A 15,357-nucleotide genomic window follows, 5' to 3' on the forward strand; every position below is an offset into this window, starting at 1 on the left:
GATTTGTGTAAGCGAACGCTATGCGTTTTGATGTATGCTAATGGCTTATGCGATGGGTCTTCAAATATTGCCATTCTGCTAAAGCTCCCGACCTTCATCAGTCCGGTCGACGTAACTAGATACAGTATGCATTTGGAATTAATATTGACCTTGCGACGTTGGCCGTCCTCACATTGGATACTAACGGAAAATAAACTAAGGCGAACAAACGGTGTCCTCATCCTTAAATGAATAGGCATAATAATATTTTTACGCTAATGCGTTGATCAAGGACGCAGGTAGAGTAAATATTATTGGTTATAGAGCGACCTCAATACTGGATCTGTTTGCAAATTCGTCGAATCTGTCAACAATCAAATCTTTAGAATGCCAGCTGGAACATAACTCACTAAGCTTAATTAGAACGTATGTGCCATTGCACAAAAAACAATACAGAATTCAGCAATCGGCATTTATGGGATATAAATAAATGAGGAAAATACAAAATATAGGCAATGTGTGAATAATCTCTTAGGGGCATAAGCGTATCAAAAATAATAAACCATGGCTCAATATTACGAATAAGTTATCGATTCTTCACTTTTCGTCATCTCGCTCATCGTCACCGTAAAGGATTCTTGAAATATCTATCTACTGTTGCGAAATAAATTGCAGGTATTATGAAGACAGTAGCAGGGAACCACATCTAGTGGGAACGACACGTAGATTTACGTTGGCGGTGGGATTATATATATCAAACGGTTCCATAATACTTGTATAGTTGTATTCGTCTGTTGTCTTGATATTGCAATGCATCCAACTGGTTTATATTCGTTATTTTGAACAAAAATGGGGCATGAAGAACACTCCCCCATATCTACGGTGATATCACTGTCCTTCTTTATGTTTCCTGCAGAAGTCCCGTTTATATTTCAAAAGCGTTTCTGAAAAACAATCCGTGCATTCGACCCATCTTGATCAACGTACTCGTCTGCGGAGTTTGATAAGTCGAAGCATACGAACCCGGTCCTGGAACTTTCTGAATGATAAATATGACAATGATTTGATCATGGTCATGGTCCGTTCTGGAGATTATTATTACCTATATGTAACTTGGAGGCACTTTCAATTTTTAATTTACGGTATCTATCATCAATAACTAATTAATTGTTATAGTCAATATAAAAGGATTTTTGCATTCTTTCTCGTTTATAGAAGTCTTGTTAGCTATATTTCTATTTCTTTTAAAACAGCTATAGTCTCCGAAGACTGACGTTTAACCCAATCTTCTGAATAAGAGAGGATATGGCTATAGGCCCTCTACTGGCATTGCGTTAGAGCTCTTTAAATTGCTGCTGTATTTTGCCATATATTTTCGGGTATAATTATTATTTATACCCCTCCATTCCTAGTATTTCTTCTATTTAGTAACTAATTTTGAGAGATATATTTATTGATAATTGCACAAACCACAAAACAAAATATTTAATTTTGCGCATTCAACGAGTTTATAGTTACAAAAACATATATTAATTAAACATATATCAGTGTCAAGACAGCTGTCTTGTTTTAAATTTAGACTTAGTATTATCTGTTGTAAGCATAAGATATTACCGTTTGAGATGTAGAAAATCTCGGCGTTCTTGATACGAAACTTGATGATATTTGACACTTAGTTTCTTGGTTAGCGGGGTCGTAATAGCCAGGAGGAGGACCTTCTTTCTGTCGAAAAAAATCGAGAAATACGTAGTTATATATATATATGAACAACTGAATTGGAATAATAACCATGTTTTTAATCATTTGTGGCAATATGAACTCTATAAGACATTGTTTTTAATTCAGCGGTTCATTTTTCATCGCCTCGAATAGTACTAGATAGGTGAAAGTAATGGGATGGTATGAGCTTTATTCTATGTTGTCATAGTATGATTTATGATTAATTTAAGTTCAATTGTGTATGGGATACTACATACCGGTACAAAATACTTTGCTGGGAATCGTGGAGACTGTGATTTGAAGGATCCGTGCCTGAAAAACAACATTTTAATCATATCAAATTTTTTTTATGTTTAATAATTATATTTGTTTCTCGACAAAACACAAGAAATATTAGACGAATGTTATCAAAAATACTCTACGACAACCGTCGTTGGGTAAATGTAAAACTCCCACAAATATGCCGGTATTGTCCAGTGCTTTTTGCAAAGGTAGCTTACCAACCAACTTTACTAACCATATGGGTTTCTTTTCAACTGGCTTTCGCACTGTCTCGTACTGCCATGGTGCGGCGTTCACGTGTTTATCTTTGATCCCGGGCAAATTACGTGCTCTACCGGAATCTTTGAAGGTGTACGTCAATGGAAGTTTTTCGAGATTATAAACGAAATCCTGATACTCGTATGCACCCGGGAGTAAAACTCGCCCATTTTTAACAACTCCCCACTGCTTTTTTCGTCCTTCGCCCTGAAAAAAGCTTGATTGATTTTCTACAGCAATTGGAACAAAGTAGTACGCAATGCTCTTGCCATTCCTTGCTCAAAGTCGAAAAATGACAAAACTTGCCGCTAAAGCGCCATTCGCTGTCAACGCTAAGTAATGCACCAATATATATTTGTAACGATCTCAAAAGGTTACATACATAAAATAATCAGACATAGAATCTACCTTGAAATTGTACGTCGCTTTGATTTTATTTAGTTCTTTATCTTCTAGAAAATCTCGAAATTCATATGTTCCCGGAACTGGCGTTTCCTGTAAGGCAAGGCTCGTGATAAGTTTGTTCATTATTCATTGTAAAAATTGTATATTATACTGAATGTACTGATCATTCCAGAGTTTTACCGCGTCTTGAAAATTTATGGTTGTTGATATCAATTGCAACATGGGATAGGGTGTAATGCCGCCAAAAATCTCAAATCGCAATAGTACAATCTTTGAAAATGCATTTATAAATAGTGGGCCTATAAAAAATATATACCTAATCAGTCATTAGAAATATTTCAGTAATTAATTCTGGTTCATGTTTGTTGCAACAGTACCTTCAGTGTAACTCTCCACCATTCTCTGTCAGTCTTTGGCGGTTCAAAAGTATCTTGAGGAGTTTTTCTTCCCTGCACGAAAACAAATTATAAAGAACATATTTGAATTGTTGCCAGGTTGGATGCGGCAAAAAGGACACTGGTATATTCACAGCAGAGTCATAATTCGTTAGAGATGGTTAGTCCATGTTTATTTTAATCCCTTATTTTTTGTGGTGACAAATAAACGATTAACTGACTGACTGGTATTGTACATGGCCGTGATTCATCCTTATCCACATTTCATGAATGATTTAATCACAAACTATCTTTCGATTACGACAGTTTATTTTTGCTAAAAATAATCATGATACGCATGAGTGCTAGTGTGTTTTGGTTTTAGATGTCCTGATTCAAATGTAGCTTACAAAAATCGTTTATACGAATCTTACTTTTGTGTAAGTTGAATACAGGCGACTTGACTGCGTTGTTACTAAGTCTGAAGCCAAAGTATTCTTCCGGCTAACTCCGTGACGTGATTTAATATTGTATGTCCGTTTCATTTTTAAATGAACGAGTACATGGGACCTCCTTTCAAATCCCACTGCACTAATAAATACTGTACTGTATAGGGTCAGAATTATTTTCTCTAGCATTGCTCCTCGTAGTTTTTATCGTAATTAGATAACAACGCATTTGTACGATGCAAACTTGCTACAATATTTTGGTGCTACTACAATATTTTGGAATAATAATTTTCTGAACTTCGCCTTTTATGATCAAACCTCGTCATTGTAAAATGCACTTGAACGTATATATTGGATATATATTTTGGCTGATAAATACACGCCCGTAACCCACTGGGAAGAGTTTAAGTAACCAAGTGGAAGAAAATCCCTCAAGCTAATTACAGAGTAACTTCATTTATGTAGCCATGTATGAAAAATCGAACCTCACCGCTAGATTACTATCTAACTGTGATTCATACTAAAAAAGGCATATGCATAACGACTCTTTTTGCGCTATACTCTTTACATTGTTCAGTAGTAAAGACTGAGAAATAGAGTATGGCAAATTTATGCTTTGGTCAGAATGCTGCGTAAACAAAAATCTTATGATCGGTGAAAACAATTCATCCTTGAGTCTAAGTCAATATTATATCAGCAAATTTTGAAATAACAACAAAAAGCATTAACTTTTCGAGTGAAATTAGATAATCAATATATATATATATATATATGAAGCATAGGATTTCTTATGATGTTAAATGAAAATATAGCTCATGTTTCAAACCATTTATCGCAGCAGAAGCCTTTTTTATATATTCCATTTCAGAACTGAATTTTTTTCGTAGTTACGTAGTTTACATCAATTCCTCATAAACATCTTAACCAATTCTATGTTAAATTACGCCTGCTCAACCAACAAACCTATATAATATAAGCAATTTTTAAACGCGAAAGGACCTAATGAAAATTAGCTATTCCTCTGTCACTGTCAGTGCTTTGTAATGTTCAAACTACAGTTAAATAAAATAATTCCAACATTGTATATCAGGATGGATGTTAGCAAATATTTTCAAAATTAATTAGACCAGAGAAATAGTCAATTTATCGTATGTCATAGACCTCCGCTGTACAAACTCACAAAGACCTGCTCTGTGTATTGCTGTTTAACGTTCTGATTTTACAACCTGTGGTTGTCTCTTGAATACACATATACAGAATAGTTTTTATCCGAGTTACACAAATAGTTAAGTAGACCAATACAAAAGCCTTAAAGGTTTACAGTAAACCGCCAAGCAATTACAACCGTAAAACGAGACGCTCCCTGCTGTCCATGTTTAACATGTAGGCGGTAACTCTAATATTACATCTTTGAAAACCATACACCCACCCACGCGTCAACCAAGCCGAACTATGAAATCCAACCCAAATTTGTGCACACAATTTTAGGGAATTTTGGCAAATAGTTTCATTGTTTATCAGAATTTACTAAAAGTTTTGAATCCATTTACAAAATCAACTGTTAGGGAATAATTTATTAATTATTAGTAAATTCACATTCGTGTTAAAAAAAAGTATGCCACTGTCATTAACGTATTTCAAGAAACATTTACCCCATACTACGTTTAGCATGTTTGTTTTTCGATTTCCGACCTTCACCAATACACTGATAGACGCTACACCTTATGTATAATTCAATAACCAAGTTGAGCTTGGCAATGTTTTATGATAAAACTACCGACTTTTGCGTTTCATAAAAGGTTTTTTAAATGAGTGAAAAAATAATAATCGAACATGATTGCTTGATAGACCATTCGCGCCGTTTCGGCCCGAGCTTGTAGTCTGTTCCGTACAGACGATTTCTGCGACAATGAACCTTCAATTGAACTCACCCGCCTTGGTATGGCTCGTAGTTCTCTCATCGATAACACGTCACGTGTTGGTGGTCTTCTTGTCCTTGAAGAATGGCGAAATAATGGTGCAGTCTGTGACGTCATCATGAAACACTCAATGACAAATCGGCGTATGTTATTAACTAAGGAATAAAAAATACATAAATGAAAACAATAATTTATACGGAAAGCTACTACTATTTTGCGTTTGATAAATACTATAAGATGCCAATTATTATGTGGTTTTATTTATCCGACAAGCTAACTTTTCGATACATATTCGCATAAGTACAGCATACTGTGCTTGTCTGGTGGTTAAAATAATAATAACATCAGGTTTTTATGTACTTTTATTTAAATTATCAATGATTCATTCGCCAAAACCCTGGCCTCCCCCGCCCCTTAAAGAAATATTCGTTACATTCGATGATGAATTCAACGGTGATTTGGTCTTATGCAGATATTCAATATTGCATTTACTACCGTATTCTCAGTTCCTGCAATAAATTCCTGTGATGGCTATTTGAATACGTCCATATATAAGGACTAACTAAAATTGTTTAAATTTTTTGCTTACATCATATTTTGAGTTTAAACTGACTTTTTGAAATCTGGAGCGGCATCAAACTTATATTATCCTATTTATTTTTCAATACACAAAGGAGGTTACATCTGTTGCAGTCTTCTGTCCTACTGTTGTATAAACACGTTCCAGTATTATATAAACCAAAGACTGGTCCTTTCATTCTACACAAAGGGCACCTGAATAATGGGTGTTGCTACCGGCGGCGAACGACCCTGCTTTCAAATGAAGTCACTCTTTCGGTAAAATAAACTTGTATCAGTATTGATTGCCTTTGATCAAGTAAGAATTATGAGATAGATCCATAACAATAACGAACCACATACTTGATCAAGGATGGCGATACCAAGTGAAGTTAAATTGTCGATCTTTTGGACTACAACACATGGTGAAATCTTATATAGCGATGTAAACAACGATTCCATTATATAGCTATACCTTTAAATCACAATTGAATATTACAAATGGAATATATAATATATTGCATTTCTTTGATATCTCATTTCATATAGAATGTGGACATAGAAGCGCGTGCCGTCTTCTATGGCTCTATGCCATGCGATATTGAGTTAAAATAACCAAAAATCAAATGGCGATAATAATAATTTTGAATTAGTCGAGTTTGATTGATAATTTGATCAAAAATGACGCTGCCTATAGCCGGTATGGATTTCCAAATCTTTTACCATTTATATATTACACATCGCAAAGCCAAGCAAACTCTCTTTACTATCTTGATGTATTGTTGCGTTTATTCGGTTGCAGCTTACTTTAGTGCAATCAGTAGTTCTCAACCTCTGAGAGCCTGCCTATCTCCTACGTTATCCTAGCTAGGAGCTTTCGTCGAACCTCGATTGGTTTGAACAGTTAAAACCATGGGTGCAACAAGAACAAAGGGCGAAGCTAATTTTATGCAAGGTTATAGAAAATGCAACCGCCTTCGATTGACAGAGTAGGAATTTGTTGCGTTAGGGTTGAATTTGAAAACATACATTCCCAAAAGGATATCAACCACCATCGGTGCACCTGGTGCGCCACTGGTTATTTGCATAGCAACAGAAATTGCAACAAAAGAACAACTACTCATAGTCGTTCTTGGTTGAGATATTTCACAAAAAACTCCTCGGAATTGCAAAGAGTTTTTCGGACAAACTCATTGTGGTGTAAACTTACATAATCATACATCGTGTCGAAATAACTTTTGCTGTGCCACAATAGCGTCCGCGGCAGGGTGGCTTGTTGGCAGAAAATAAGAGTGTGGCAGAAATGGGGGAAAACTACCAAGGCAAAAATTACAACTTCGGAAATGCGAAACTAAAACGATGTATTGAAATCGTCGATAGCCCAAGTTATTCACATTCCAGACATCAAATAACAATCTGGATAAAAGGATCGTTTTAAAGAAATAGAAATACGGTATGACTCATCAGCATCATTAAGGTCGTCCATGACGGGTGATGATAATTTTAGGCAAAGTTCTGCCATAAAATGTTCTTTGCTGCGAATTCTATCATTTATCGAATTTCATATACGCCCAGATTTCATATTCAATCGTGTACACTTACATCTGATTCAATTTGTGCATAAAAATAAGCTACATTTTATTAGTAGATTTTGAATATGAACGTTGACGCGAATATTCAGCTTAAAATCATGAGGTTTGTCATAACAACATAAGATATTTCCACAAGCAAGAAGCATCTAACGCTATCATACAGAGGTACACAAAGCGTGCGACAAATGTGGCAATATAACAAGTTTTCAATGAAATGGGATATAAGATATTAGTATCATCGACAGTCGCAATAAAACTTGTATCTATGCGAAACTGCACATAGTTAAGCTAAACGTGGAAGTTTGGATGTCTGCGGTAAAATATAGTGTTAAATTATTTCAGAGGATTTTCGTCGAATCCCCGAAACAGCTTCACCCAACCCCAGGGGTTCGATCGAACCCAGGTTAAGATTGGGTTTAATAGGATTTGAATATTAATCTTCAAATAATGTATATATATATATGATTTGTCATCACATGCAAGTATACATATTTTTTTTTATTTCATTCACTGAGAAATTTGTTTACTAAATTAAAAAAAAAAATTAACCCTTCAACATATTATATCAGGGGTGGCCAACCAGCTTTCGATCGATCGATCGATCTTCAATAACTCGCGATCGACTGATCGATAATAAGGTCAAACACAAAACCGAATGAGTACTGAACATGCAGATAACTTATACACACACGCACACAAAAATTCCACAGCTGCCAATAAGCTCGGCTCTGTCGGTGCATTCTTAATGAAATCGCCACAAAAATTTGTATTTTTTATGTTCCATTTAATTTGATTTATGTAATTGTACCCGGAGTAAATGCTTCATCATTTATTCAAATAATACAATTCCGATCACAGGCCTGCCTACTTTTTAGGTCGGTATCCATGTATTATCTAAAACAGTGAAACATAAGTATTCTCAAACCATAAATGGTATATGACTGATCAAACTTCAGTATCCAATTTACAATTTCCTTCAAGTCCGATTCTTCGCTCGCTTGGAATTATAAACAATTGGGCATTCTGATGTCACTGCTACTGCAAATAAAATTTATCACACTACTCTTGAAGTGAGACAATACTTTTTGCATATTGCAGAAGTTAGCGTAGGATCGTTTGTCAGTCAAGACGCATGATATTCGACACGTTCATTCCTAAACCTTATCAAACTTGCTCAGACTCAAATGGTATGTGTGTATATCGTTTTGCGCATGTACCAGTACGGTACTGTATTCTTTCTGTTTTAAAACACACAACAGGAGCTGCATGAAGCTGGTTCAAGGCCATTTTGTTATTAAATTCACTCAACATCAGACGCGATCGACTACTCGAGACGTGGCGGTCGATCGCGATCGACGTGTTGGCCACCCCTGTATTATATTATGCAATATTAGTAATTTTTTCACTTCAGGTGTGGTCGTATTGCAATCCTGTTATGAGCAAACTTAAAGTAAGGAAATTTAAGTTGATCCACATCTTGTAAAGATGCTCCGTATTCCAAAGCTTCAAGACGGGTTTAAAATTTAATTGTTAAACACCAACTGTTTCAATTCAATTTGCGTCTCGAAATTTTCCCCTTTTTAAATCAATCACAATATACATGATAATACACTATCATTACCATAACGTTCGAATGCCATGGTAAGAATATCATACCTTGACATTCTGACCAGCTAATACTATGAATTCATCTTGCATATATATTGCAATGATTTCATTTTTTCCTATATCTTAGAAAACATTAAATCTTTATTGAGCCGGACCAACATTAAAAAAAAAACGATGTTAATAAAATCGACCTATTGTTCCACGCGATTACCGACAAACGGACCAAAATATTGTCGCCTATTATAAAACTGACGAGCTTACAGAAAATTGTGATGAAAATGGGGGAAAAACTTGATATTTGTTAAAAAAAAAATTTTGACATTTCATTCCGAAAAAACTTCGTTGCTCTTAGAATTCAGTTCAAGAACCCATAACACGCTAAAATATCTACGCTACGCCCACATGGTCTGCATCAGAGGTGGGCACTGTTTTTGGACCAGGGGTCAAAAAGTGTGCCCATCTAAACTAGCGGGCCATGTAAGTGTGACGTAAAAAGTTACAATTTATGGACAATATTTACAGTGTTACAGGTGGAAAACAATAAGCCTCGTGCCATAACTGAATTTGAACGCAATCTTATCAAATTCCTTGAGCTATTTTTAACTAAGACAACAAAAGTTGTCAGGTCTACATGCTTACAACTACTTTTTCAAACAATACGTTTAAATAAGTCAGTCATGTTCCAGTAATAAATTCAGCGCTTCACCGTCTATGCCTGAACATCCCTGAAACGGTTCCATTACATTTGAACCCACGTACATTTGAACCCATGACAATTGCACCTGTATGCTATTGCACCTATGGGATTTTTTTTGTTTCACGGATAGTTAAACCCATACTAACCCTAACCCATGGGTTTTAGCACCCGCATATAGATTGAACCCGTGGATATACGCATGGGTTCAAATGTACGGCCACCCCCTGAAACGTTAATCAAGTGTAAAATATAACCGACTGTTAAATACAGGTATAAACTTTCTTAGCAATCTTGTAATTGCCGACCAAAAGTACTGACCAGTAATTGGAATAACATAATCAAATGGCATGAATCAGTATTATCGTTTGCAAATAAAAAAAATCTCACGACACCCGATATTCCTATTAGGTAACCCATGCAAGTACTAACTGAGCCCGAAATTGCTTAACTTCCAATCGGGTGTAATTAATGTGATTGGCTCTCAGACCACAGGGGCAATTTCTCTTCGTATATTTATATTCAATGACCAGCGTTCAGCAGTAAAGACCAATGAAGCGTAAATTTGTAAACAAAGCTCATTCAAAAGATATTCGCAAAATTAATTATAGATATGTTAACCATCTTTGTCACATTTTCGTTGGTAAGACGTAGAATAGACACGGCAAACAGCTGTCTGTGTTTTCAACTTTCATACTTGTATTTCTAATGCTTTTGCGTAGGCATATATTATTCAAATACACTTGTCCCGCTTGTTCTGCTTGTCTAACTTTTATCCTGCTGTCGCAGGAATGAGTCGTGCTTTTACCACACTTGTATTGGTCGTCCCACACGTGTCGTTCCTATTTCAAATCTGCCTTTCTTGTATCAAACTTGTCCTGCTTGCCCCACACTTGTCCTGATGATTGAATCAAATTTGTCTTGCTTGTCTCACACTTGCTTGGCATGCCCCAGATTTGATATGCTTTTACCACACTTGTATTGCTTGTCCCACTCTGCTCCTGTTTGTTCAAACTTTTCCAGCTTTTTTCCACTTGTCCCCACAATTGTCCTGCTTGTCTCATATTTATCCAGCTTTTCTCAACCGTTCCCGATTTTCCCTGTTCTGCTTGTCTCACACTTGCACTGCTTGTCCCACACTTGTCCTGCTTATTATAAACCTGCCCTGCATGTACCAAACGTGTCCCACTTGTCTTGTTTGTCTCACACTTGCACTGCTTGTTCCACCTTTGACTTGCTTTTAGCAAAATTGTTAAGCTTGTCCCACCCTCCTTCTGTATGGCGCACACTTTTCTTGCTTGTTCCACAATTGTCCTGATTGAATAAAATTTGTCTCGCTTATCTCGCATTTGACTTGCTTTTACCACACTTATATTGCTTATCCCATGTACACTCCCCTTATTCTGTATCTTTCTCGCTTGTTTCACACACGCTCTCTTTGTCTCACACCTGTCCTGCTCATCCCACTTTTCATACTTGTCCCACTTATAAAACTTGTCCAACACTTTGCTTTCCCAATTTAACATATACCTGGAAAATACTGAGCTGGGTGAGATGCATTTAGACGTAATATAAGAATAACAAGTTAGTTTTTATTGGACGACAACTTTCGATGAATTGCATGCACCTGAGAAAAACATCACTCGAATAATAAATCTCAACTGCCAAATTGGGATAAAGATATATCTCTATTTTGCAACAGCGGTTGTTTTAGATATCCTTATGCGGGACTAGCCAAAAATCTAATTTCTAATTTATAAATGAGTAATATTATAAAAAATTGGATATATTCTAAATGGTTCCATTACATTTGAACCCACGTACATTTGAACCCGCGTACATTTGAATTTTGCAACATTTAATATGAAACCATCTAACACCTTTTTAACGACTTCTCTGTTGCAGTAATTGTCAGTTGCGAAAGCCCGCCCTGCACCCCTCGGATAATGAAGCCACCGCAAATTGATTCATCGTTAACGATTCATGATAGAACATATTCGCCAACAATACTTCAATAGGCATTTCTTGACCATGTTCACGAAAACTATCAAGAGTACTTGCAAGTATTCACAGACGGTTAAAAAAATCGGTGGGGTGCTGCATATTATGTACCTCAATCGAAAGTGGAGAAAAAAAATTTACATCGTTTCTCCGCATACATCGGAGCTATATGCAATACTACAGGTGGATCGCAAGAACAAGACCGGAACACGTATTAGCAAGTCAATAAAAGATTTTTCCCACAATAATATCACGACTCGAGAACGATAATTTATCACCTAAATATAATGTTCTTTTATTCCGCCTGCAAACCAATCATCGCGCCCTGAATGCTCATTTACATAAAATTGGTTGCCATTCCGATGAATATTGCAAAGAATGTTTTTTTATACCTCAGACCGTATCCCCCTACATACTGCATTGTCAGTAATATCATCATCAGAGAATCCCAGTCATTCGCCAAGCCAAAAAACTTAAATTGGAACTGACTTTGGAAGAAGTTCTTTGTGACATTGATATGATTGGCAATGTTATTGAATTTGTTTTGTCTACGGGCAGAAATATGTAAGATTAATATTTATTATAATTAATTTATTTCTATATCTATTTCTTTGTTACGATATTGCATAATATGTTAGTATAGAATATTTAATTCAAATTGATAAATGGCGCAAAATACCACAGGTGTTATAAACGTCATAAAAGATATTAACAACAACAACAATGCTTCCGAAGAAGCGGTTTCCCCTCACCGTCGCAGTATCTGTATTTTTTTGCTTCTTTGGAATTATTCGACGTCATTCACCGTAGAATTGCACGAGCACATATATACATTGCCAGTACAGGTAGTTAGGAATCGTGTTCACTACAATATTTGTCGTTGGTTATCTAAAAATTTTATACAATTGAGAAAAAGTACTTTTCCACAATGCACTTCGATAAACCTACATTCTCAGTTTGCAATAGTCTGCAAACTCACTCCCAACAATTGATATATTATTGCCAACTTGATCGTCACAACTTTACAGTACTTTATTTATATTGTCATTCTCTGTCTTGACTCTCCACGCCCCGCCCCAGCCGCCTTCCACCCCACCTTTCATAATACAAACCGTGACGTGCTTCTCTATATATTAAATCGGGTACCTAAGTTAAAGTGCTATCAAGCACGGCAGGTGATCTGATCTTGATTTTCCGATCAAAACATTATATTTGTCCCCGGGCTATCGCCTGCAACGCGAACAATGGATTGTTATGATCAACTTGTTTCGTCCTAATTTAAAGAATCTGAGTTAAACCGATTTACAGCAAATAAGATTTAACTAATATTTTTGCACAGATTACCGAAATTCCATCAACTTGTATATGATTGTGCCTACAGCGTATACTAAAAGCACACACTAAATCAGAAAAACACTCAGACGAGCTTTAATTAAGATAAGTCATGGACCGTTTTGTAAATTTCGAAATATGAGACTGGATGATAAGGTGTTATATGAAAAGTTCCGCGGATTATTAAAGGAAAAGCCATGTGAAATTACATTATTGTCGATTTTTGCAAGATTTTAATGAAGATTGCAACAATAGGGATTTGCTGACGGTATATACCCGCATTGTTATAAGCAACGATGACTCCACGGATGTTTTATTTTTTGCCAAAATAATGAAGACGCGATAGAAATACAAGCAGAAGGATGAAACGACTGCTTTCACAAAATTCACCTCCCGACGTATTGACAATATAGTGTACTAAAAGATGGGGGGTTAATTTACAAATAGCAATAAGAACGATTAAAGCCAAAACTGAAGATAAGTATTTGAACAAATTTATTTGGGCTGAAAATTCATGATAATCGCTTATTATCTTTTGCGTTTTTCGGACTGAATACGAATAATTTACAGAAAGATAGTTTACCGACGATAGGGTGTCGGCCGGCGAAATAATCACGCCGATAAAAGTATTCATCGTTATTTCATTCATTCATTACAACAAAATCAGTCGACGTTTCCGATCTTTCTGCGATTTCTGAACGGAGTATAATATATCGACCCTCCACGTCCTGGCCTCAAATCGACTGTAGGAAGTATCCGGTACTGCTTGAAATATTTGATTTCCCATCCCTAGTTTTTTGGTTCGTGTGTTAAGGTATAATTGGGAAGATATGACAAGTTGTAGCGTTTTATTAACGCGAAAAGAAATTAGTTTCGAGGTGAAAACAATTGCGCCAAAATGTTGTAGACTCGACTTTTGATCCGCGACTAGCCTACTCCTATTTCACGTCAAGAAATATCGTACTGAACTAGGGCACAACCAGCAATTAGAAGAACCGGCAAATTTTTGCAAATCTTGAAAATTAAACCAAAGCATATGAAATCTGTGAAAAAAGCAGAAAATGTTTATACGGAAAGTTCGAGGAACTGCAAATATTTGTCAAGTACCTAACAACTGATGTAAAATAATCACTGAAGAAGTTTTGCATGGCTTCTGTTATGTTCTTTCGTATTGGTACTTTCAGCACGGTTGGAAAATGCATTTAATTTGATTTTGTGAATAATTTAAGATGTTTTCTCTTCAAAATTTGAGCATTCGACATCCGGTGGTCTGGAAATAAATAGACTTCATTCTACTTTATTCTTTAAAAACCAATCAATCTCAACTCATCTGCATCATTAAATTAAATATCTCAAGATTTCTCTTTTCGGTAAATTATGTTGAACCCATTGTATTGACAAGACCAATTTGGAATAGGAATTTAAAAAAAAACTATTCATTAATTTAAAAACATTTTGGCTATCCAGTTGAATATCTTATGTCAGTAAGAAATGTAATTTATAAAAGCGCACATGTAACTAAGCCAAACTGCTAAAATGTTCGTGTTGATATTGTTTTAAATTGATAAATCCAATAAAATGTCATTGAACTTCGTCATACTCTTTTCTCCTCGTCATAAACTTTTATTACGTGTCCATCGGAAGGAGACGATGTTTCATGTCACACCGCCAGCATGTAATACAAGCAATATGTTTGATGTAATGCCGCCTTTGAATTATTTTTCACTTTAATATTGTTCGATTATACAGTGCAGAAAAGCAAAAGTAGTTGGAAAGTATGTAATTACACACTGTAAACAAATTTGTAACTTTACAGTCGAAAATACGCTTTTCACTTGCCAACCTAAAAATTGGGATAGCAACGAGATATGCCAATACGGTATTTTCACCCGTATTCGATCTTTATTATATTTTATATACGTGTTTCTCATTTGTTCAATTTTTGGTAATCATGATGGTAGTAGTGAGAGTTTGGCAAATACGTTTGGGATGTTGTTTAGTTTTAAAAATGTCTTTTTTGTAGTTGAGGAGATATTCATCCGCATTCAACATCGACTGTAAAGATCGAAGACATACAATTCACTGTGTTCGTCGAGTATGTACACTTGGTTGTAAAATTACAGTTTAGCTGTCACTGCGCAGTGTATCTTTATTATCCTGCTATGCAAAAATAAACTGTTTTACATC

General features: G+C 35.7%; 2 protein-coding genes across 4 annotated transcripts in view; one reads left to right on the top strand and one right to left on the bottom strand.

Moving 5' to 3' along the window:
• LOC120326162 (MPN domain-containing protein-like) overlaps nucleotides 1-15,357 on the top strand; it is a 135,831-nt gene that overhangs the window by 53,247 nt on the left and 67,227 nt on the right. The window lies entirely within an intron of this gene.
• Nucleotides 438-12,854, bottom strand: LOC120325774 (protein STPG4-like). Of its 3 annotated transcripts, none has more exons than XM_078112244.1 (8): nucleotides 12,591-12,854; nucleotides 5,398-5,540; nucleotides 3,021-3,092; nucleotides 2,647-2,733; nucleotides 2,216-2,445; nucleotides 1,956-2,010; nucleotides 1,594-1,701; nucleotides 438-1,018 (listed from the first exon to the last, which is right to left on the bottom strand). In XM_078112244.1, exons 1-8 carry the CDS (start codon nucleotides 12,637-12,639, stop codon nucleotides 905-907), a joined length of 858 nt encoding a protein of 285 aa, XP_077968370.1. In that variant the 5' UTR covers nucleotides 12,640-12,854; the 3' UTR covers nucleotides 438-904. The 3 variants fall into 3 exon arrangements, with proteins under 3 accessions (XP_077968370.1, XP_077968371.1, XP_077968369.1); XM_078112245.1 differs by lacking the exon at nucleotides 12,591-12,854 and adding an exon at nucleotides 5,975-6,060; XM_078112243.1 differs by lacking the exons at nucleotides 5,398-5,540; nucleotides 12,591-12,854 and adding an exon at nucleotides 3,452-4,912.

This window comes from Styela clava, chromosome 4, assembly GCF_964204865.1.
Source record: "Styela clava chromosome 4, kaStyClav1.hap1.2, whole genome shotgun sequence".
NCBI lineage: Eukaryota > Metazoa > Chordata > Ascidiacea > Stolidobranchia > Styelidae > Styela > Styela clava.

Bases quoted from the DNA above. Each gene is read 5' to 3' on its own strand.
- LOC120325774 (XM_078112243.1), bottom strand. From the start codon at position 3,655: ATGCTAGAGAAAATAATTCTGACCCTATACAGTACAGTATTTATTAGT. The intron at 3,093-3,451 runs GTAAGATTCGTA...GTTTTCGTGCAG, and splicing joins TGTATTCAACTTACACAAAA to GGAAGAAAAACTCCTCAAGA. The intron at 1,019-1,593 runs GTAATATCTTAT...TTTATCATTCAG, and splicing joins GATTTTCTACATCTCAAACG to AAAGTTCCAGGACCGGGTTC.